Genomic DNA, 26,491 nt, shown 5'->3' with positions numbered 1-26,491 from the left:
TCCATGGCAATTACTTGAACTGATCTCATCTTTGTTCAGAGTGGTTAAACTCAAGTGGGTTAAAACTAGATACATTGTTTTTTATTAACCAGGGTAAGAAGCCAAAGAATAGATAGAGATATCAGATTCTCACCGTTTTCTCAAGATATAAAGTATCCCACACAATCCCTCCACCACCTGAGCCCCCCTTTTTAAAGCCTTTTCTTAGTCTGCTTCTAACATTTTAATCCTTTGTTTTTCTTATTAAGAGCACCCATAATGTTGTATTTATCCTCCTTTAGATACTGTGGGCCAACATCAAAGTACTCAATAGTACACAGAACTGAAAAGATATTGTAGGGAAAACAAGAAAATAAAGGAAACAAAGTACTACTAATTTCCGGATTCTAACCTCAATTAAGTTTTCTTTGTTCTAAAATCACAGTTAACTTAATCATGAGATTGGCACTATCTGGGGTTTTGGTTAAAATTCATTTTATGGTCTCTTTTAAGAGAATTCATTCATTCATTGATTTGATGTGTTTGCAACTCACTCTGGTACTCTTGCATGGAAAATCCCATGGACAGAGGAGCTTGGTAGGCTGTAGTCCATGGGGTTGCAAAGAGTCGGACACGACTGAGTGACTTCACTTTTCACTTTCACTTTATGTGAGTTGGGAAGATGCCCTGGAAAAAGACATGGCAACTCATTCCAGTATTCTTGCCTGGGAAATCCTATGGACAAAGCAGCCTGGCAGACGACAGTCCCTGCGGTTGCAAATAGTCGGATATGACTGAGCGACTAGCACTTTCTTTTCAATTTATGTGCAAGGTTACTGTGTTAAGCCCCTGAGTTAAAGCAGAGAATAACAGAATTTGAACATCTGCCCTTCTGAAGTACTCACTAGTACATGGTTTGGAAAATTATAATGGTTAGGAAGATTATTATAATGACTCTTGGGCAAGTTACTAAAGTGATTAACTTAATTCTTTTACAATTCTCTAATCTTTTCTTAAAGTTCTCAACCATTATTTAAGCCTAAAGAAAACCTGGCTTTTAGACACAGACACACATTCTCTTCTGATTTCATGACAGAGTAGATTAATTTACTGTGAATTCTGTCAAATATACAGACTTTCTCTGGTTTTCAAAACCATTTCTACCTTTGGGAATATGTATTCAATCTAGAGCTAATCATAAAAGTACCCAGATCCTGGGAAGAACAGGTTTTCCCACTTAGCAGTCCTTAATGCAAATAAACATTGCCTAAAAGCTTAGAGATTGTGTGAGGTAGACAATGTCATTCTGAAATACCTTACTACTCTACATTCATATTTATAGTTTAAAAGCTCTATGCTATGACCTCTACTGCTACTGGTTTAAAGTTAACATAGGTAACAATGTTTCTTTGAAGGCTAAAAACCACTGCATTGGCAAACTGAGGTAGAAAAGAATCCAGCTGGCTAAGGTTCTTCAACAACTTACATATTTCAAAGAAGGCTTCCATCCGAGGTTCACATTACATCTATGGTCATGTTCTTAAGACCACACTCTTAATTTTAAAATATTCTCCAGAAGTAAAGCAATTATTCTCACACTTTCTATATCATATTATTCAATTGTTTCCATATTTTTCTTTCACTTATTCAAATATATACTAATTACTGTATGCCAGGTAGGACTTCCCTGGTGGCTCAGACGGTTAAGCATCTGTCTACAATGTGGGAGACCCAGGTTCAATCCCTGGGTCAGGAAGATCCCCTGGAGAAGGAAATGGCAATCCACTCCAGTACTACTGCCTGGAAAATCCCATGGACAGAGGAGCCTGGTAGGCTATAGCCCATGGGGTCGCAAAGAGTTGGACATGACTGAGTGACTTTACCTGGTATGCCAGGTATTTCATAGGTACTGATGATATAGTTATAAGGCAAAGTTACTGACCTTAAATTTACACAGCAGGAATATAATTTAGGTAACTGCTCTATTAATAAAATAGCACAAATTATTTTCACATGCCTTTCTATAAGTAAAGCTGAACTGAGAATGGGAAATACACACAATATAATTAATACATAGTACTACACGAGGACTCAGTTCAGTTCAGTTGCTCAGTCGTGTGGAACTCTTGACTGCCACTTCAGAAAACATCATAAATAATATATGATTTGGGAACTGAGGTTATCTGTTCACTCCTCCACATACTGTTCTCAATAGGACTAATTTGGCTATTATCAGTATAGTAAGAATAAGCATAGTAACAATGTGTTATTAAATTTGGTGCAAGGAAATATTCAGAACTCTGTGTAACACTGGGACTAATCTAAAGATTCCAGCTCTGTCTATGGCAGATCCATGGGTAGGTAGTTTCCATGGGCAGGCAGTTTCCATGGGCCAAGTGAAGCAAGGAAATGGATGAGAATCAGGGAAAAGCCATGCCCTCCAGTGACCCAGCAGCCTGTGGCTACAATAGCTATTGCCTGGTGAAACAGAAGTGGTCAGGCAGGAGTGGGCTGAAACTCAAGAAAGCAGTTGTTTATTGATTACAGAGTTTCAGCTCCTATTTTATCTCTTTTAAACAGCAGCTTCCCCATAAGCTTCAAAGAAGGTTTAGAAAGTCAAAGACACTAACCCTCTTCTTCACCATAAATCCTGTCTAGGCCTAAGTACTAGATCTCAGAAGAATTTTATATTTCCTTTGTTTCACTTAACAGCAGTCTTCTAATTTACCGATACTTTTGTTTCCCCCTCTTAAATATGCTTTCAAACAATATTACAGCTATACTTTATCAAAAGAATGAGAGTGTAAGCAAAGTAGGGAAACTTAAATAACACGAGATGAAGGTATTTAAAAACTGGGATTCATGTTTTCCCCTGCACATGCCATTATCAGTTACACCACTTATTGCACTATTGTCTTCATGAAAATAACTGAAAAATTAAAATAATACTTTGATAACGAGCTTAGTTATCAGTCTTAGTACAATGGGGACAAAGATAAAATTCACTAAACCTGCTTAAAGCTGTGAATTTTCAACCTCCCAGTTTCATACTTACTGGGCATGCAAACAACAGAAAAGCTAAAATTAAACTGTGTACTCAATTTTATAATTATTAAAGAACATGTAAAACATACTGGAAATATATTATCACCAATGCTGATTAAAACATGAGGTATAATAATCTTATTTTTTAAGGGAATGGGAATGAAAGATCTCTTACAATTTTCCAACTTTCTCATATGAATCCACTTGATTCTTTTGAAAAGGAATTACCTGCCCATAAAGAGTTTCTAAGTGTCTACAGGTCCAATGCCATTGAGCACACTGAGAGTCTAAGTGAAATTAAATCTGTCCCACCTCTTTTCCCTTGCTCCTGTGTATATTTTGATGTACCAAAACTTTGAAAAAAAAATTAACACTCCTCCTTGGACAAATCATAAAACAGGGTATACTGATTCTGAAAAGCACAATATCTGTTTTTCTTATACTCAGCAAAAAAGAACTGAATTTAAATTAAAATGCAAATAAGCCAACTACTTTGGTGACTTAATACTGTTAGTATTTAAAAATAAGACATGAAAAACAATGGCTTTGCTCTGGGACCACCCTATACTTTTAAACTACCAAGTAAACAACCAAGAGTAATAAATACAGAAATATGAAGTTGAAGAAGTAAGCTAAGCCACCTACTACATTTACATACATTTACCCTCCTTGGTATTATGCTATATTTTTTAAAACTTCACTTTTCCATGTATCTAGCATAGAGTTAGAAATACAGAAGCATTTAGTAAATATTACTTTTTTGAATGACTGAAAACATACCTGCTTAAGTGTTCTGGTTGCTGGGGCTACTTTAGACTTCACCCTACTGGTGACTAGTTTTGCCTTTCAAATACAGACTTTCAGACTGTGTGTAACAAAATAAAAATTACAGTGCAAATTGAAGGTTAAACATTCCACCAGTTAAAATAAAATTTGTCTCAACTGACTTTCCCTCTTGGTAACTGGCTATGATGCTTCTAAATAAGACAATGAAGAATCCAACTATGTTCAATATACCTTATCATGAAATGTACTTTATCTGAAATCTCTGAAAACCACTACTATATGTTTAACAGTTAAAATATGCAGAGTAGTATCCTTAACCATGACTTACTACAGCAATATTTTGACACTATCAAAATGCTATGACAAAGAATGAGTTACACTTAGCAAAATGCAAGTGATTTAAAAATGGCAAAGAAAACATAAGTACCATCACCCTCCAACACTCCATATAAAATTATTAAATGAAAAAAATTAGTAAATGTTTTCTAAGATTCAATACCAAAAGAGCAAGTTATTCTAGTTAACTAGAAAAGATGGCATTAACTAACAAAAAATCCATTCTCTGAGTGTCATGAGTGATTTTAAAAATTTTGTACCAGAAAGACTTATCTACAAAAGGAGGGGGGATAAGAACAAAGCTTTCAAGTAAAGCATTTCCTCTGGAGAAGTACTATAGAGGGGACTTTTATTAAGAAAGTGATTTTCCTGGAGATAAGAAGGGGGTGATGATTTAAAACTGCACCAAAAACAACACAATTTATTCTTCAACCCACTCAATTCTATATATATACATATGCCTTCTGTTCCTTAACTTTAGCCAATTGCCAGCATCTCTCCATTCTCTAATTTAGTTAATGCTATTGTATTAGCATTAAAAATAAATTCAGTTAAATTCTACTTAGGTGATTCAAGATAATAAAAAAAATTTATAGACTTAACAAATACAATATAATACATGTGTTGTAGTCATTTGGGGAAACTCCTGAACTTCCCAAAAGACATTATCCTATCTTAACCTTTTCACTTGCTACCATGGTTCTCTTAAGAACATCTTCTCAATCTGTGTCCAATTAATGATTATCTTTAATTGGATAATCCATACTGAACTATTATGTTCATTATAGTTTCCTTTTCATTCCTATTATACATAAGCACTACCTAAAGTTCCATAACTGAGGTTTCTCTCTTCCTTTCTCTCCTTCTACTATACAGTTTTTCTCCAGACTGATTCAGGTGATATTCTGTATATCCAGATGATATTATGTATTTCCAACAATCAAAATAATCCCAGATGCAGATTATATTTCTATATCTATTTTCTGATTTTTAAAATATTTTCTTTGCCTGAGACTCACATTTTCAATAATATGCAAGATAATAAATATATCCTGTTGAATTCATTTATTTAACTTAACAAGTATCTATTGAGGACCTTGTATGTGTTTTCACTATGCTAGGAGCTGAGCTGCAAGGCAGATGTAGACTTTACCTTCACAGGGTTTACAAAGTGTGGTCTAAGAGGAAAGATAAACCATAAACAGAATAAGAAAAATATAATGCATTGGAGCAGGGGTTTTCAAACTTTTTGGTCTCAGAATTCCTTTCCACTCTTGAGTTACTGAAGATCTCAAAGAACTTTTGTTCATACAGATTATATCAACTGATATTTACTGTATAGAAACAAGCTGAGAAAAAAATTTTTTATTTAAAAAACAGCAAAAATAAAAATCATCATAGGTTAACATACATAATATTTTTGAAAAAAAATCTACTTTCCAACATAAAAATGTTAATGAGAAAAGTGACATTGTTTAACATTTTTTGTTGTTGTTGTTGCAAATCTGGCTAAATAGATAATAGCTAATCATGCCATGATGTTTTAGTTTGCCTTTTGTGTACTTCCCATTTCATCATATGACATAATAGATAATTACTCAAGAGTTACACTGAATACAATTTATAATTTTTATTGTCTCATCACCAACAACCTTAAATTGAAACTGGCCTTTTTTTTAAAAAAAATTGTGGGTTCATGATGAAGAATACAATGACTATTAATATAACTTGGTTTCACTGCCTAGATGCCAGTAATTTTATCTACCACTGCTTCTAACTATCAGTACAAATAGCAACATTGTAAAAAAGGCAAATACTATTTTAATATTAACATGAGATACTTCAAACTCACAGACCTCCCCAAAAGGGCTTCAGAGACTTCTAGAGATCCATGGATCATATTTTGAGATCTGCTGTTAGTTAGAGAAGTATGTAGCTTTGTTGATGATACCGAACCTAGGAGTAAAGGAAGTTCTTCCTCAGAGTGTTGAATGTTTAAGACTACGTAAGGATTAAAAGGAAATTATGCAGATTGAAGGGGTTAAATGCTGGCTTGTAGGAGGGAGGAAAAACACCAGGCAGAAGCTAGAATTTTATATGAATAAAAGGAAGATCAGTATTATCGAGTCATATAGTTAAAAAGAAAAGGTACTAAGGAAATGAAGGGTGCAAAGGTCAACAACAAAGGATTTTTTATGTTATGCTAAGGAACCTGAATTTTATCTCAGAGCAAAAGAAAATCCCTGAATGGTCAGGAGAGTTTGCCAAGTGAGCATCAGGTTTATGTTTCAGATAAAATTCTCAGGTTGAACTGTGGAGAATGAACTGCAGTAAAACTTGAAACAGGAGTCTATTGTAATTGCCCTGGTGGGAGAAGAGAACACAGAGGGGCAGACAGACTGAAATGATATTGATAACTCGGACACTATAACAGAATTTGGTGATACTAGATGTGCAAAGTGAGATAAGAAAGGAGTCAAGAATAAATCTTTAAGTTTTGAGCTTTGGCATACAGACGCATTTAATGAAAAAGGGAACGTTGGAAGAGGAACAAATTTGGGTGATTCAGTAGTAAAGGGGAAAATATTAGCTTGCTTATGATACAAAGGTATCTCACAGGCTTTGTCAACAAGAGGTAAATAACTCCATTGAAGTAACTCATTGATACAGAGAACTGTTAAACTTGCACTGTGCTGTGCTTAGTTGCTCAGTCATGTACAACTCTTTGTGACCCCATGGACTGCAGCCCACCAGCTCCTCTGTCCATGCAGATTCTCCAAGCAAGAATACCAGAGTGGTTTGCCCTGCCCTCCTCCAGGGGATTTTCCCCACCCAGGAATTGAACCAGGGTCTCCTGCATTGCAGGCAGAATCTTTACCAGCTGAGCTACCAGGGAAGCCTTGAGATAGCGAAGGAGTAAAGAAAAAAATCTCTAAGTTTCTAGCTTAGGCATACAAACACATTTAATGAACCAGGGAATACTGCAAGAGGAACAAATTTGGGCGATTCAGTAGAAAAGGGGAGAATATTAGCTTGCTCATGATATAAAGGTATCTCACAGGCAATAACACAACCAGAGAAGTTTAGCAGGCAGCTAGATATGTGAAGATCAGATCAGAGCTCTGATTTGGAAATACAGATTTGGTATCATCATCATATACATGGTAACCAAAATCATGGAAGTAAATTAAGTGCCAAAGGATGATATGAAAATGAAGAGTAGAGAACACAGGAACCACATGTAAAAGGGAAAAAAGGGGATGTGCTGCTATTAGGTTGGTGAAAAAGTAATTGTGCTTTTGGATGAAAAAGTAATTGTGCTTTTGCACTGTGAATTTTAGATCATTATAACTAGGCTCAAACACATCATTATTAATCAAAAGAGGAACAATTATAGTAAACTAATTTTTGCCAGTGAGAAATAAGTTTATTCCTACAACGTAAAAATCTGTCCTCTGGGATTCAATGAACTCTTGGAAAGTATTCTGCTTGTTCTGGAAGCATGTTCCCTGCAAAAAGTTGTCGAGATGGTTGAAGAAGTGGTAGTCAGCTGACGAGAGGTCAGGTGAATATGGAGGATGAGGCAAAACTTCATAGCCCGATTTGTTCAACTTTTGAAGCACTGGTTGTTGTCAGGCAGTTGGGCATGGTCATGGAGAAGAATGGGGCCCTTTTTGTTGACCAAAGTTGGCTGCAAGCTTTGCAGTTTTTGGTGCATCTCATTGATTTGCTGAACACACTTCTCAGATGTAATTGTTTCACTGGGATTCAGAAAGCTATAGTGAGTCACATGGGCAGGAGACCACTACAAGTGACCCTGATTTTTTTTGGTGCAAGTTTAGCTTTGGGAAGGGATTTGGAGCATCTTCTTGGTCTGATGACTGAGCTGGTTGTTGCCAGTTATTGTATAAAATCCACTTTTAATTGCATGTCACAATCCAATCGTTGCTGCACAGAATAAGAGAAGATGACACTTTAAAATGACAACTTTTTTGATTTGTAGTCAGCTCATGAAGCACCCACTTATCAAGCTTTTTCACATTTCCAATTTGCTTCAAATGAGGAATGACTGTAGAAAGGTTGACGCTGAGTTCTTTGGCAACTTCTCATGTAGTTGTAAGATCAGCTTTGATGATCCTCTCAATTGGTTGCTGTCAATTTCCAGTAGATGACCACTTCGCTTCTCATCTTCAAGGCTGTCATCTCCTTTGCAAAACTTCTTGGACCACCACTGCACTGTACGTCTGTTCGTTAGCAGTTCCTGGGCCAAATGTGCTGTTGATGTTGCAAGTTGTCTCCACTGCTTTACAACCCATTTTGAACTCTAGTAAGAAAATCACTGGAATTTGCTTTTTGTCTAACATCATTTCCCTAGTCTAAAATAAATATAAAATAAACAGCAAGTAATAAGTCATTAGCAAAAATACATAAAGTGAGAAATGTGAATTAAAATGACGTATAAAATAACCACATTTATTTAAGAATGCATTCCAGTATCACACAGCAAAGTTCAACAATGCAAAACCACAATTACTTTTACACCAATCTAATATTAAGAATGGACAAGAAATGGACTGATAAAAGGACATGTCCTTATATAATACATGTATTAAGATGAGTTTTTTTTTAAAAGATAGAGAAGAAATGGAAGAGGTTGATTGTTAATAACCACTAAATTATCATTAAGAATTATACAACAGGTAATAGGACATGCCTCTGTCAACCCTCGGAGAAGGCAATGGCACCCCACTCCAGTACTCTTGCCTGGAAAATCCCATGGATGGAGAAGCCTGGTAGGCTGCAGTCCATGGGGTCTCTGAGGGTCAGACACGACTGAGAGACTTCACTTTGACTGTTCACTTTCGTGCACTGGAGAAGGAAATGGCAACTCACTCCAGCGTTCTTGCCTGGAGAATCCCAGGGACGGGGGAGCCTGGTGGGCTGCCGTCTATGGGGTTGCACAGAGTCGGACACGACTGAAGTGACTTAGCAGCTGCCAACCCTATAAAGGGAATAACATTCACTGATATTTTAGGATGAGTTTTACTAGGCTTTAAGTAACTCATTCGGAGAAGGCAATGGCAACCCACTCCAGTAATCTTGCCTGGAAAATCCCATGGATGGAGGAGCCTGGAAGGCTGCAGTCCATGGGATCGCTGAGGGTCGGACATGACTGAGCAACTTCCCTTTCACTTTTCACTTTCATGCCCTGGAGAAGAACATGGCAACACACTCCAGTGTTCTTGCCTGGAGAATCCCTGGGACGGGAGAGCCTGGTGGGCTGCCATCTATGGGGTTGCAGAGTTGGACAGGACTGAAGTGACTTAGCAGCAGCAGCGGCAGCAGTAACTCATTAGAAAATGGTAAATTGTTAGTTAAAACACCAAAGACCCTATTTTCTAAATTACTTTTCTGTAATTCTACATAAGTCTAACTAGCTTTATATTTTTATTAGATCAAATTTAATTCAATTCTAATTACTAAGATAATAAACTGTTTTAGATAGTAAATCTTTAATTTACTATCTATTGAGGGCATAATATACAGAACTATAATAAAAATCTTATAAACTGAGTTCAACAGAATTTGGGGGGAATGTTTTATATCTTACCAAGGAAGCATATTTAGTTTAAGAAGCCCTCCAAAAAGAATTTTTGGTCATCATTTTTATATATACGGTCATATCCATTTCATCTAAGTTATCAAATTTGTGGGCATAGTTATTTATAATATTCCTGTATTATCCTTTTACCATCCATGGTATCAGTAGTGATTGCTTTCTTTCATTTCTAATATTAGTAATTTGTCTTTTTTTCTTGGTTAGTTTGACCAGAGGTTTATTAGTTTTACTGCCCTTCAAAGAACCAACTTTTGGTTCCACTGATTTTCTCCGTGGTTTCCCTGTTTTCTTTCAGATTTCATTAATCTCTGTTCTAATTTTCATTATTTCTTTTCTTCTTACTTTAGATCTAATTTGGTTTTGTTTTCCTAGTTTCCTAAGGTAGAAGCTTATATTACTGATTTTACATCTTTCTTCTTTTCTAATATATGCATTCAATGTTAAAAATTTCCCTCTAAGCCTGCTTTCACTAGAGCTCTTCTATTGTGATAAGATGCATTTTCATTTAGTCCAAAGTATCAATATTCAAAAATTTCTACTGTGACTTTTTATTTGACACATATGCTAATTAGATAGTCTACAAACATTTTGGGCCCTTCGAGCTCTCATTGTTATTGATTTATAGTTTAATTCTGTTGTGGTTTGAGAGAATACCTTCTATAGAATACCTTCTAACTCAAATCTTTCTGAATTTGTTAAGGTGTGTTTTACAACCCAGAATATGGTTTATTTATTTGGTAAATGTTTTGCAAAAAAAAATCAAACTTTTTAAAAGGCATCAAAGTACTTATTTCATATCATTTACAAGTATATATGTACAAGATGAAGCAGGATTGGGACAGAGCTATCTTACTATTAGAAAGAATGGCAGTAACTGGGGCTTGGGATAAAATTCAAAAAGTAACATCTTAATTCTGAACTATAGATGCTATTTAAAAAGTGACTCTAGCAACAATAAATTTTTGGTCTTCATAAAACGTAAGTGAAAAAAGACCAAAGGTATTTTTGCTATGTGAGAACGTATCTGAACCCAGAAATCAAAATGACTTTATTTTGGGTTAAGACGGGGGAAAAAGATAATCTTTGCTATCTACATTTGCAAGTAGCACAGTGATAAAGAATCCACCTACTAATGCAGGTGGATTCAGGTTCAATCCCTGGGTGGGGAAAATCACTTGGAGGAGGAGATCCCAACCCATTCCAGTATTCTTGCCTGGAAAATTCCATGGACAGAGAAGCCTGGCTATAATCCATGGGGTCACAAAGAATCAGACACGACTGAGCAGCCTGCTATGCAAAATCACAAGTCAAACAGATTCAGATAGCAATAAGCACATATAATCCTATAATAATATCTATAAATAAACATCTGACCTTTGACTAGTTCATCTACCTCTCTGAAAGTGTTATGTATAAGAGAGCAGAAATTCTCTTTGGGAAAACTGAGTATTATTTTGTATTGAGGATCACTTTATATTTAGATGCATATAGTGGTAGATTATTTATGATAAAATATAATGCAGAATGATTGTTTCAATAGCATAGGAAGAGCAGTTGACATAAAAATTTTTATACTATATGGTCTCTATTGTGTAAGAAATGAGGCCTATTAAAAGGACTGGAAAGAAATATACCTAAATGTAACCAGAATTGAGTAATAATTTTTCCACATTTTCATACTGTTATCTTATTTAATTTGTAGTCAGAAAAATAATTAATACAACCTGAGAAGTACTGTAATAGAGCTATAAAAAGTTTGCTTTTGGTACCAGAGTATCAATTCTTTTGAGATGTTCAAGTTAAATTCTGAAAGGGAAGATATTTCAAATATATCCTAATGTAATATAGCAATAGTTGATCAGAAAAAGGATATACTGCACTTGCAACTGCCAGTGAGACCAAGCATATACCACTAGGGAAATTTAAATAGTTCCACAATACTAGAATACAGGCTGCAGTAAGAGTAAGATGAATAGGAAGAATAAATATACTTGAACATACTGGGGCCAGATGCTGTATGAAATAGTTTCTAGAATGAAAAAAATCTAAACCTAGCCATCTTAGGCTAAGATGTTTCAATGCTTAACTTCAATATTAAACAATCAATAGTTAAACAATGACATTAATAGTTAAACAATGATGTATAAACAATCATATTTCTTTTAAATACTTAAAACTACTCTTTTTCCTTTAAAAGTAAACCAGAGACTGAAATTTGACTATAGCAAGGGAGAAGCTGGCAAATACACTCTTCAAGAAACAACTATAACAAAGAACACAATCATGAAAAACAACCATTTGAGGGCTCAAACACACACAAACATGTTGCTAACTGTTAATTCATGAAAATTAGCTGAACTTGGTTAACAACAGTGGGGATTTGTGGTGCCTCTGCCTTAAGCCACTCTCATTACCTTCACCCTTTGCTCAGTTGGTATGGAAATTATTTGAGGATAGGGCTGGCTGTGAAAAAAAGCAACTTCACTTCTGGAAAGGGTTAAAGGGATTTTGAGTAAAGAGTGAAAAACACACACAGAATTAAGTAACAAACTTGGTAAGGAACAAACAGGGAATGTAAGCAGCTATGCTAGCTTCAGGTTGCAGTTTTGGTTGGCCTGAACTGTAGACTGGAAGGCTGGTTAGAAATTTAGAAATTCCACAAAGATTCCGGAAATGAGAGACACACAGAAGGGCTACAGAAACTCTTCACATAGCCTTGGCTGGTTGGGAGGCTAAATGAACATGTACGTGTAAGGGAGACCCATGAGGACCTGATGGAAAGCAAAAGGTGAGGCAGACTTGAAAACTGCCTTAATTTTAAATGTACTCTCCCAAATCAACACACATCCACTGGCAAAGGCTGGAGGCCTCACAGGTTTAGAGAGGTGTTTGAGCACAACTTCTGACTTATCATTGACCCCTAATCTGTCTAGACACAGTTGCAACCCTAGCAAACCACCCTAAAAAATTAAAAATAGTAATGTACAAACTGCCAGGGAAACAGATCCCACAAACTAAGTGCAGGCAGACTTCTAAAAAAAACATCAGTACCCATCTTCCTTGTGGGAAAAATCCAAACAGGAGTTCCTATAACAAATGATCAAAAATATATTGGACAGTTTTCAACAAAAAGTGATGAGACATGCAGGAAAAATAGGAAAGTGTAATCCAAATTCTAGAAAAACAGCAGTAAATAGAAAGATTCTGAGTGAGCCCAAATGCTGCATTCAGCCAAGACCTCAAATCAGCTATTATAGAAATGCTCAAAAAATTCAAAGAAACCATGTTTAAAGAATTAAAGGAAAATATGACAATGATGTAACAAATAGGGTTATCTCAACAATGAAACAGAGCCTGTAATAAAGAACCATATAAAAATGCTAAGATTCATATTTTCCATATGTACCTGGTTTTTTGGTAGTTGTATAACTATATAATTTCTTTCTCTCTTTTTTTTGGTCACATCATGTGGAATGTGGGATCTTAGTTCCCCAACCAGGGATTGAACCCATGTCCCTTGTGCTGGAAGTGCAAAGACTTAACCACTGGACCACGAGCGAAGTCCCTATAATTTCTTACACTGGTCAATATTTTTTAAATACTTAAGAACGAATACTTGAGGTATAAGCTGTTTAGCAACTCATTATGCTTTGTAAGCTTTGTAGTAACCTTTGAATAAAGGTAAAGATCTATTCCTACAGAATTAATCAAACATGTGTTAATTTTTTCATGAAATTGTTTATATCTAACTGGGCTTTTCTGGTGGCTCAGATGGTAAAGAATCCACCTGCAGTGTGGGAGACCTGGGTCCAATCCCTAAGTTGAGAAGATCCCCTGGAGGAGGGCATGGCAATCCCCTCCAGTATTCTTGTCTGGAGAATCCCCATGGACAGAGGAGCCTGGTGGGCAACAGTCCATGGGATCACAAAGAATCAGACACGACTGAGTGACTAAGCAAAAAAAAAAAAGAAATACCCAACTAGATATTTCAACATGGTATAAAATCAAAATAACCAAAGGAAATGTTATTAAATCACAGGTGTGTAACTGTTTAAAGAATCTAATTTAATTTCCATGGTTTAGCCTTCAGTGTCTGTCAGGAATGTTTCTAGAATTATTCTAAGGGAGTAATAAAATATTACTTGATTCCACAAACTTATTCTGATACTACCATATATAAATAATTTTAATACTATTAGTAATTAATTACATTGAATACACAGTGAAATACTATTTAGTCATAAAAAAGGGGGAGATCTTGCCATTTTCAGAATACAGATGGACCTTGGTCATTACACTAAGTGAAGTCAGACATGAAAAGACAAATACTATATGATCTTCTATGGAGAAGCAAAGAAAATCAAACTGATAGGAACAGAAATCAGATTTGTGATTGTCAGAGCTAAGGATCTGAAGGTAGGAGATTGGGTGAAAGGTATTTCTAATTAAGTTCTGGAGATACAATGTCCAGCATGGTGACTATGGTTAACAATACTATATTGAATATTTGATAACTGGTGTTAATAAAAGTTCTCATAAGGAAAAAAGGGTAATTAGGTGAGGTGAGGTATGGTTAACTAAACTCACTGTGGTAATCTTTTTACATTATATACATATTAAATCATTTTGTTCTATGTCTTAAACAATGTTCTATGACGACTGGTGGTGGTAGTTTAGTCGCTAAGTCATGTCTGACTCTTGCGACATCATGGACTGTAGCCTGCCAGGCTCCTCTGTCTGTGGGATTTCCCAGGCAAAAATACTGGAGTTGGTTGCTTTTTCATTTTCCAGGGGATCTCCCAGACCCAGAGCTTAAATCCACATTTCTCCTGCATTGCAGGTGGACTCTCTACCATTGAGCCACCAGGGAAGCCCCTATATGTCGATTATATCTCAATAAAACTGGGAAAATACTCATGTATTTATTAAATAAAATTTGTGCCTATATGCATATGTATTACCAGCAGGCAGGTTTTTATATTGACAATAAAATAATGGCAGTTAATTCTATTAATAATCTATGTGTTAGTCACTCAATCATGTCCAACTCTTTGCAACTCCATGGACTGTGGCCTGCCAGGCTCTCCTGTCCATGGACTTCTCCAGGCAAGAATACTGGAGTGGGTAGACATTCCCTTCTCTAGGGCATCTTCCCAACCCAGGAATCGAACCTGGGTCTCCTGCATTGCAGGCAGATTCTTTACCAGCTGAACCACCACAGAAGCCCGATCGTCATCATCGTCATCATCATCAGTTCAGTTCAGTCGCTCAGTCGTGTCCGACTCTTTGTAACCCCATGAATTGCAGCACGCCAGCCCTCCCTGTCCATCACCAACTCCCGGAGTTCACTCAGACTCACGTCCATCGAGTCAGTGATGCCATCCAGCCATCTCATCCTCTGTTGTCCCCTTCTCCTCCTGCCCCCAATCCCTTCCAGCATCAGAGTCTTTTCCAATGAGTCAACTCTTCGCATAAGGTGGCCAAAGTACTGGAGTTTCAGCTTTAGCATCATTCCTCCCAAAGAAGTCCCAGGGCTGATCTCCTTGCAGTCCAAGGGACTGTCAAGAGTCTTCTCCAACACCACAGTTCAAAAGCATCAATTCTTCGGCACTCAGCCTTCTTCACAGTCCAACTCTCACATTCATACATGACTACTGGATAAGTCATCATCATCATCTTCTATCAGTTCTTTATTTGTGATTTCTTTGTTAGTGGACAGCCACTTTAAATTTAATTTAATTGGATTTTGCTGTTTTCATATTTTGTATTACCATAAATATAATTATTATAACATTTAATGAATGATTCTTTCTCAGTTTTAGTAAGACCAATCTATGCTATGGAACTATTAGTTTCCCAGATGCCCCTTAAAAGTTTATGCTACTTTCCTATGTAATAGTATTACAAATTTACATTTCTTAAACTAACACTACCAGAGAAGCAAACTGCCCACTACCTGTTGTAAACCATTATTTTACATTATTAACACAGATATACTTACTCAGTTATAAATTCAGGGTTTGTAAAGCTGAGGTTGGTTAAATGACCTTCAAGTTTAGAAGATTCATGCGTATTTAAGGCTGGGGTGGTCTTAGTGCCGAGTATAGCTCTTTTCTCATCTTTTTCAAGTGCTTTTCTCTTCCCACCATTTTGGAAATATTCTCTGCACACACTACAATGCAAAATAAAGTTATATTTTAACCAATAGGTATGGATATAAAATAAAAATGGACAAATATTACCCTTTATTAATAAAAATGGGAAATTTTCAAATTATAGTTTCATATTTTTAAAATGTCACACAGAGGTTAAGTTTGAGTACCTGTAGCACTTTCAAATTTTTAAAATTACCATACAACAAAGCATGATCATAGATTATGTTTAATAAATTAGAAGTGTTTTTTCAGAAGCACAATACCTATATGTTTTGCTGAACTTTATTCTTAGCTAAAACATAGTTCCTCCAGAAGAGCTTAGATAACTCTGCTATTCAGTGACACATTCAAAAAGAACAGTAGTCACAGTTAATTTTGAGCCAGCTCTGCTGGTAGCACAGCTGTTTTTCAGATCCCTCCTAGTTTATAAAGACAAAGGCACAAAATCAGGTTGCCAATATAGAAAGAAGAGCATAAAAATCTAGTTCAGGTAAAAAAGTATCATGTTATAAAGGTATACATTCAGAAAGAACGAAGGTTTGAATATAATAGTGATTTTTATAATACCTGGAAATTATTCCTACCCATCAAGAGACCATTACTGTTTGTCCCAATTTTTATAATATAAATGAATATTAAAATGCAGATTTTTCAAGATATATTGGAAAATATAAGCCCATATAAGGTTGTTATCTAGAATCAGACACTAATGACTGCTATTAACATTAAATATTAAATGATTTTCTTCATACCTAATACGATTTTGGAGAAGGAAATGGCAACCCACTCCAGTATTCTTGCTTGGAGAATCCCATGAACAGAGGAGCGTGGCGGGCTACTATCCGAGGGGTTATAAAGAGTTGGACACGACTGAGTGACTAATACACAATACAATTTTAGGATGAATATAGTAGGGTACCATGCCTGGGTATGTAACAGGGCAATAAATATGAACCACAGAATCAATTCAAGATATTCGCTAGCTATTAAAGACAAGAAACTTAAAGGAAAAAAGACTGCTGTGATTTACCTCTGGCCCTTGAGCTTATTATATGACAGGAGACACACAATCAAACAATTAACTGATATATTTATCAAAGTTTAAAGTGAATGTGAATGGAAGCTAAACAAATCTTTCTTTACAGAGTCTTAAAGGTGGGCTTCCCTGGTGGCTCAGAGGTTAAAGTGTCTGCCTGCAATGTGGGAGACCTGGGTTCGATCCCTGGGTCAGGAAGATCCCCTGGGGAGGCAAATGGCAACCCACTCCAGTATTCTTGCCTGGGGAATCCCATGGACAGAGGAGCCTGATAGGCTATAGTCCATGGGGTTGCAAAGAGTCAGACATGACTGAGCAACTTCATTTCACTTCACTTCAAACCATTATTATTCCATATAGCTCATTCTCTGAACAAAGATGGACTATTTTTCTCCACAGACACTGCCTGGTACAGTTCCATAAACACATAGCTAGAGAAGAACTGAAAAAGTACTTTAAAACTAATTTTTGCAAGTACAACTATGGTGTCTAAGGAAACAATGCCCATTTCTCCTCACACTTAAAAAGTACTATTAGCTCAATTTCAGTTTGCCTAAATATCTATTAAAGATGTCTTTAACTGATCCTATGGAGATTTAATTTTAACTCAAATTATATACAAGAGTTGAAACTCATTCATCATTAATAAAACAGTTATTAACTACCTATCATGTGCCAGGCACACAGGTGATGGGAAAGCAAATTGAAGAAGACATTGCTGCTTTCAAGGAGCTCAAACTAGTGAAGGAGACAATTATATAATAAAGAAAATACAATTTATAAATATCTATCATCCAGTCTAAAATCAGTAGTATAAAATCTGATTTTAGAAAGATGAGGAGGAATAAATCAGGCTAGGAAGAACGTTAGTTAAGGAGGAAAGTCCTTTCCTGGTAGAGAACAGCATGAGCAAAGTCAAGGAAGAGAAAAGCATCATGGATCCTGCAGAGACAGACATCACTTCAAGGCATGTGAAATTTAAAGTGCCAGGCAGAAAACGCATTGATGGACTCATAAATGAAAAGGCCCTGAGGCCAAAGAGAGGGAGGACAGCCAGGTGACACTTGGAGAGATGAGCAAACTTGAGATCATGAAAGACTGACAGGCCAATGTAGGAATGCGGCCTTTAGAAATCTTACCTAATGACAGAAGTTTACTGGTTTCTTGGAGTGGGGGATAAGGCTGACTACAAAGGTATACATCAGAGCTTTTTAGAGTGATGGAAGTGTTTTATGTCTTGACATGGTGGTTGTACATAAGTGTAAACAACTATCAGTACTCATTGAACTGTACACTAAAATGGGTGTATTTTATTGTATGTTAATTAAACCTCTGTAGGGTTAATTAAATACAGCCTTAAAACCTTGGAATTAATACTAAAAATAATACCTTTATCATATACACAAGGGTAAAAAGATTGCTTACCTTTCTATTATTAGGTGGAACCATACAGAATTGCTGATATTCAATAGTTCTTGATCCACAAACACTGCAAAACTGAACCAAATTTATATGGCTCAATCTCATAATTACCCAGAAGCTAGATGGCAAAATACTTAAAGGGCTAGGATTCCAGATACTCACAGGATAATAACCACTATCTAAATACCAATCTCCATACACAAGTTCCAAAAAATACACAAATCATTAGGATAAGAGCATAAACAGCTCATACCTATGGCATAACTAGGAAACTGGAATAGTACCTAATTATACATGTAATTGGAGAAGGCAATGGCACCCCACTCCAGTATTCTTGCCTGGCAAATCCATGGACAGAGGAGCCTGGTGGGCTGCAGTCCATGGGGTCGCTAAGAGTCGGACACGACTGAGCGACTTCCCTTTCACTTTTCACTTTCATGCATTGGAGAAGGAAATGGCAACTCAATCCAGTGTTCTTGCCTGGAGAATCCCAGGGACGGGGGAGCCTGGTGGGCTGCCGTCTATGGGGTCACACAGAGTCGGACACGACTGAAGTGCTTAGCAGCAGCAGCATACATGTAATTTGGAGATAAAAATCTGAGGCCAACTAAGTTGGCTTTGGAATTATCCAAGTACAGAGTCAAATGAGGACTATGTAAAAGAGGAAGGTATGGTGGGATCTCTAACGTGACAAAAAAAAAAAAACCGAAACAGATAATACCAGCTAAGGTTTACTACCAAGACAGTCCAACTCTGAGTGGAGAAACCTTAAGAATGCAGAATGCAGTGAAATAAAGCATTAGCCACAGGAAGGCCAAAAAGAAAAAGTTTGAAAGGTGAATGAGAAGGGCTGTCGCCGAAGGTGAAAGCCTTGAGAAGGTATTATTTCTGAGGGAGAAAGGAAGCACCATGCAAAAAGCGGGTATCTCTGGAGGTGTGCTGATAAAGGGAAGGAATGAAGCAATGAAGAATAAAGAGCATACTGACATAAGTTATACCCATTAAAAAATTCATACATCAGCCAAAAGAGGACTGTATTTATTAAAAGAACTCCACTTATATATTTATAGCAATCAAACAAGGCTCTATGGATTTAAGAAACCAAGCAAGTCACACAAACCCCTACCTATACGTCCAGAGACACTCCAACGTAATAGTCAAAACACATAAAAAAATGTCCAATAAACCCAGTAACCATACAAGTTTCTATTAGAAGGAAAGACAAATTGAAACTTTTCAGTAGATGGAAATTCTTAAAAACAGAAAAAATAAAAACAGCTATAAAAGAGAAGAAAATTGTAATGTAACACTTCAATGTTAATTATATAATCAAATAATTGCAGATATGAAAAAACATTTCAAATCAGAGATTAACTAAAAAGCTGAGGATAAAGAACTAAATAAATAGCCAGATATTCCATGAATATGAATAGGAAGACTCAATACTGTCACTATGTTAGCTCTTCTCAAATTTATACACTCAACACAATCCCAATCAGAAGCAGAGCAAAATACCGTATCGACAAAACAAATGGCTTCTAAAGTTTACATGGATTGGCAGAAGATCCACAATAGCCAGCACGGTATTGAGGGAGAAGAACAAAGTTGGAGGACTGATACATTCTGATTTCAAGACATAATATAAAGCCATTACTATACTATTATTAGTAGTAATCAGGGACAGTATATTGTTGGCAAAACAATAGACAAATAGATCAATGGGAACAGAATAGAGAGTCCAGATATAGGTACATGTAAATACACTTAACTGATCTCTGACAGAGGGGCAAAGGCAATACAGTGAAGTAAAGATAGTCTTTAAACAAATAATGCTGAAACTGGATCCTGAATACCAAAAATGAACCTAGACACAGACAATACAACCTTCATAAAATTAACTCCAAGTGGATTACAGACTTAAATGTAAAACACAAAACTATAAAACTCTTCAGAGAGTTTTAAAAATTTCCAGAAGAAAATCTAGATGACTTTGGATGTTGTATCTAAAAAGTCATGGTCAAATGCAAGTCACAATCTATAAAAGGAAAAACTGAGAAGCTAGACTTAACTAAAATAAAAATACTTCTGCTCTGCAAAAGACAATGTCAAGAGAATGAGAAGACAAGTCATAGAAGAAAATATCTGCAAAAGATGTATCTAATAAAGGACTATTATCCAAAATATACAAAGAATTCTTGAAACTCAACATTAAGAACATAAACAACCTGATTAAAACATGGGCAAAACACCTAAATGGACACCATAGTGAAGAAGGTATATAAATTTCAAATAAGCTTAAAAAAAGATGCTCCATGTCATATATCATTGGAGAAATAAATGCAAATTAAAATAGCAATGAGCTACTACAATACATTATTATAATGACCAAAATCCAGAACACTAACAACACTGAATGCTGTTGAAGATGTGGAACAAAACTCTCATTCACTGCTAGTGGGAATGCAAAATGGTACAGTCACTTTGGAAGATAGTTGGTAGCTTCTTACAAAACTAAATATATTCTTCCCATATAATCCAGCAATCAAGTTTTTTGGTATTTACCAAAAAAGGAACACTTATTTCTACAAACCACCCTGCACATGGGTGCTTATAGCATTTATTCATAACTGCCAAAATATGCCAGCAAACAAGATATCCTTCAGTTGTTGAGGTTCAGTTCCTAAGTCATGTATGACTGCAACCCCATGGACTATGGCATGCCAGGCTCCTCTGTCCTCCACTATCTTGCAGAGTTTGTTCAAATTCATGCCCATTAAGTCAGTGATGCTATCTAGCCATCTCATCTTCTATCACCCTCTTCTCCCTTTGCCTTCAATCTTTCCCAGTATCAGGGTCTTTTCCAATGAGTTGGCTCTTTGCATCAGGTGGTCTGAGTATTGGAGCTTCATCAACAGTCCTTCCAATGAATATTCAGGATTGATTTTCTTTAGGATTCCCTGGATTGATTGCCCTGAAATACAAGGGATTCAAGAATCTTCTCCAACACCATAATTTGAAATCAACAATTCTTTAGTGCTCAGCCTTCCTTATGGACCAACTCTCGTATCCATGTATGACTACTGGAAAAACCATAGCTTTCTCTATCCCAACCTGTGTCAGCAAAGTGATGTCTCTGCTTTTTAATACACTGTCTAGGTTTGTCACAGCTTTTCTTCCAAGGAATAAGCGTCTTTTAATTTTATGGCTGCAGTCACTGTCTGTAGTGATCTTAGTTTTCTGAATACTGAGTTTCAAGCCAGTTTTTTCACCCTCCACCTTTACCCTCATTAAGAGACTCTTTAGTTCCTCTTCACTTTCTGCCATTAATGTGGTACCATCTGTATATCTGAGGTTGCTGATAATTCTCCTAACAATCTTGATTTCAGCTTGTTGATTCTTTCAGCCCATACACCAGTACATCACATGCACAGCAGTTAAATAGCAGAATGGCAATTATAGCCTTTGTGGTGCTCCTTTTCCAATTTTAAACCAGTCCGTTGTTTCATGTCCGGTTCTCACTGTTGCTCCTTGACCTTCATACAGGTTTCTCAGGAGACAGGTAATACCAGTGGCCTGGTATTCCCATCTCTTTAAGAATTTTCCATAATTTGCTGTGATCCATACAAAGGCTTTAGTGTAGTCAATGAAGTAGATGTTTTCCTGGAACTCCCTTGCTTTCTCCATGATCACCAAATGCTGGCATTGTTCTCTGGTTCCTCTGTCTCTTCGATATCCTTCAGTAGCTGAATGGATAAATAAGCTGTGGTTCACCTAGACAATGGAAATACTATTCACCACTAAAAAGAAATAAGCTATCAAGCCAACAAAGACACAGTGGAACTGTAAATGAATATTATTAAATGAAAGATGTCATTATGAAAAGGTTCAATACTGTAATTCCAAATATATACATTGTAGAGAAGGCAGAACTATGGAGACAGTGGAAAAAAAAAAAAACTAAGTGGTTGTTTGGGGAGGAGGAAAATGGGAGTAGAATGAATTAAGAGCTGAAGCACAGGGGATTTTTAGGGCAATGAAATTATTCTGTATGACACTATAACGGTAGATACTTATCATCACATTTTTGTCAAAACCCATAAAATATATAACACCAAAAGTGAACCCTAATATACACTGTGAACTTTGGATTATAGTGACGTGTCAGTGTGGGTTCATCAACTGTGGCAAAGGTAGCACTGTATGTGGATGGTTGATAGTGGTGTGACTGGCCATATGTGGGGCAGGGTATATATGGGGACCACCTGAATTTTCTGCTCAATTTTGCTGTGAACCTAAAACTGCTTGAAAACAAAATCAAGACTATTTGAAAGGGAAAAAATGATCACAGAATAGATATCATTTACCTCCTGATAGTACCCTAAGAAGGATACAATGTCACCTATGTGATATTCTTACTAATAAGCTTAAATTTGAACCTAATTACAAAGAAACAACCATACAAATCCAAACTGAGGGACAGTCTATAATTTTACTTTATAAAATGTCCATGTCATAAAACACCAAAAAAGAAAAAATCCTAAACAACCCAAATCCCTAAAGAATTTTTCCTAGATTAAAGACGACCACATGGGTAATAACTAAGTGCAATAATACACACTGAAGTACTCAGGAACAAAAGTATTGTGATTTCTTCAGTTGACTTCAAACGGTTCAATACAGTAAAGGGGAAAGGAGAGGGAATAGTGGAGGTGGGGAGAAAAAGAGAAAAAAAGATACAAAATGAGACTAAAATAGCCCAACATTTTTTTCAAAACAGAAGGAAACAAAGTGAGTCAAAGGTTTTATATCTAGCCAAGCTATGCATCTTGTAACAAAACTATTAAAAAAAAATAGCTTTTGGTATGTAATAACATATAATATCATAATTATAAGATATTTTGAAAGCATGAGCTTCATCTATGACTTCAGAGATGTTGGTGAAAAGGCTGGAGGCAAATAAAAAGCATTAAATGAATTTTAACAGATAGTTTATAATGCTGAAGGCCACAATTCCCAATGAAGCAATGTGCTATGTATCATAGCAGCCATCTTTACAAAGCAGAAACTCCATGAAATGCATGGAGAAACAGACACAACTAAAACAGGGAACTTTAAACACATCACTGAGGTATTCTCATTTTTGCTGGCGGAATTAAATGATATAACTTCTATGGAGGGTGATGTGGCAATATCCAAGAAAATCATGTATGTATTTACTCTTTTACTCTGCAATTCCACATCTATAAAGATATAACGTCAAAAATACAAAATGAATATATACAAGGTTATTCATTACAGCACTATTTGTAAGAGAAAAAGCTTGTAAGTAACATAAGATGAGTAAGATATCTATATACTGGTGATGGTCAATTTATGTGTCAACTTGACTGGACCATGAGGTACCTCAGTCAGTCAGTTCAGTCGCTCAGTAAATATCTGTCAAACATTCTGGGTGTTTCTGCAAAGATGTTTCTAGATAAGACTAACATTAAATGGGTAGACTGAGTAAAGAAGATTTGTTCTTTTTAATGGGGTTAGCTGTATCTAATCACTGAAAGGTCTGCATAAAGGAAAAACATTGACCCTCCCAAGTATGAGATTCTTCTTGCCAAACTGCCTTTGGATTGGAACGCTGAATTTTTCCTGCCTTCAGACTTAAACCAAAACAGCAGCTCTTCCTGGTCTCAAGCCTGCTGGCCTTAGAACTGGAATTATATCACTGGTTTGGTTCTCTTAGGTCTCTGGCATGTAAAAATGAAAGGTACAAAAGAGAGTACATGACATGTATCATTTGCAGAGATAAGACAGGGTGTATCCATGTATACACATTGTATGAATTTGCGAATTTCTGCAAAAAGGAGAAAAAAGAAACAAAGAAAATGGAAGGGAGCCTCTTCTGAGTATACCTTTTTTGGTAAAGTTTTGACTTTTCAACCATGTAAATGCCTTATATTTCCCCATGTTAAAAGAAAATAAGAAAAAAACCCATAAAACAAAGTGAAACTAACTGCATAGTAAATTGGTCACATAACTATAAACAAAAGAACTGTTTAAAGTAACTTTCAAACAGTATTCCGACTTTTAGTGAAAGTGAAAGTGAAAGAAAGTGAAGTCGCTCAGTCGTGTCCGACTCTTTGCGATCCCATGGACTGTAGTCTACCAGGCTTCTCCGTCCATGGGATTCTCCACGTAAGAATACTGGAGTGGGTTACCCTTTTCCTTCTCCAAGGGATCTTCCCGACCCAGGGATTGAGCCCGGGTCTCCTGCATTGGAGGGAGACGCTTTAACCTCTGAGACACTTCATTCAGCTTATTGTTAGAAGTAAAATTTGTACTGTAATTTTGATACCATTTTATGTGAACTATAGAACAAAGCAAACATGTTATTGTTATTCAGAACTAAGTCCTTCAGTGTAACAGGAAAGATAAGATAAAACAAAGAAGTTAGGTAAAAAACCTATATTACATTTGAATAGAAAATATCAGTTATGAATTTAAGACTATATATATTTTTTAACTATGTTCACTGAAAAATTCTAGAAGAAAGGACACCCCAGTAGTACATCTCGTGCCCAGATCTTAATTTCTAATTACTATTTTCCACTACAAGAAATTAAGGCTCCTTGATTCTAGGTCTTGACTGGGAAAGTAACGATTTATCTTGTAATAGCTACCAAGACAGTGCTCAAAAGTAATGTCAATACACAGAAGCCAGCTTTGAAGAGGCTCCCACTGGCTAAATATGGAATAATTTAAAAATACACATTCACAGACAAATCAAAGACTGATGGAAAAAGCAAATAAATAACAATCCAGGAAGCTACAATAATATTCCAAATACAAACAAAATCCACCCAAAACCAAACCAAACAAAAAAAGTCACAAAAAACTTACTTGTTACAATTGCAATCAACTATTATTGAAAACCAGTAATTAAACAGAAAGAATTACAAGTATATGCTTATTTTTACCTAGCCTTTCTATAATCATTCCCTGTTCATAAAGGAAGGTTTTTTTATTTACAGAAGAATGACCGCTAATAAATGAAAGGAATGATATGATTAAAAAAAACATTTTGCAACCCCAAATGGAGTAATTTATTTAATAAACAAAATAAACCTGTTACTTGAAAGACTGTTGAGAAACAGAATTGATCCACAGGCCAAAAATGCCAATCTACACATTACTTGCTAATTACAAAGGGGAAACATAAGTTTACAATGGAAGGATCTAGTAGTTACCACTGTAACCAAATGGCAAAATTTAGCATCTCCAACTGTGGAATAACCTGAATAAGAACTTGCTATCGTAATGCAATATGAAGTATGCAGTCCACCTAATAAATATTTTGGCAATAATCTGAGACCTGAATCAACATTTTACTCAACTTTCACTTTAAAAGAAATAAAAGGAGATTGAGGAAATAGTTAAACGGCACCATGAGAAAATAATCAAATAAATTCATAACAAAGACAAAAAGCTAGTTTTGGAGTAGGATACAGACAATCACAAGAGGCCCCTGGTTGTACTATAACTGGGGGGGGGGGGGGGCAGGTGGGGAAACCTATACAATCTAAAAAATAATGTATTAAAAAGAAACCAAGAGAACTGAGGATGCAACGAGATCTAATGGAACTAAATTTCAAAAGGTGACAAGCCCTCCTAGGTGAAGGGATCAGAGGCACGTAGAGCATTTGCAGAAAGGGCTGGCGAATGGTAAAGGATCAAGCCTTCCAAAGTAGAGGAATTTTGTTTGCTTAAAGGAAAAGCAGCCAAGCTTTCAATGGCAGCTTAGAATGATGTGACAGACTGGAAACTTTAAGAAACTCAAATGCAGAGATTGTTCTCCCCCTTCTCCTGCTTTCCCCCTTAGGTCTTTTTGCAAGTAAGGAAAAGGTGGGGAAGAGAGAGGACTCACTGGAGACTTGGAGCGGGACTAAACAGGCAAAATTCTCTGCACTCCTCCATGGGTGTCTTCCCTGATAGCTCAGTTGGTAAAGAATCCATCTGTAATACAGGAGACCCTGGTTTGATTCCTGGGTCAGGAAGATCCCCTGGAGAAGACATAGGCTACCCACTCCAGTATTCTTGGGCTTCCCTTGTGGCTCAGCT

The 26,491-nt window shown here is 36.2% G+C and overlaps 1 protein-coding gene across 2 annotated transcripts in view; it reads right to left on the bottom strand.

The window, feature by feature from the left end:
• Positions 1-26,491, bottom strand: part of SAMTOR (S-adenosylmethionine sensor upstream of mTORC1) — an 84,601-nt gene that overhangs the window by 38,212 nt on the left and 19,898 nt on the right. Inside the window, exon 3 of one of the 2 annotated variants that reach the window (XM_069587988.1) lies at positions 15,768-15,938. The exons of the other annotated variant lie outside the window; for it this stretch is intronic. Coding sequence (XP_069444089.1) covers positions 15,768-15,938 — 171 coding nt within the window. The remainder of the gene's footprint in view (positions 1-15,767; positions 15,939-26,491) is intronic. 2 annotated transcript variants of the gene reach the window in all.

Source organism: Ovis canadensis, chromosome 4 (assembly GCF_042477335.2).
Source record: "Ovis canadensis isolate MfBH-ARS-UI-01 breed Bighorn chromosome 4, ARS-UI_OviCan_v2, whole genome shotgun sequence".
Lineage (NCBI taxonomy): Eukaryota > Metazoa > Chordata > Mammalia > Artiodactyla > Bovidae > Ovis > Ovis canadensis.
The sequence above is the reverse complement of the archived record's forward strand: the minus strand, read 5'-3'. Positions and strand labels throughout refer to the sequence as shown.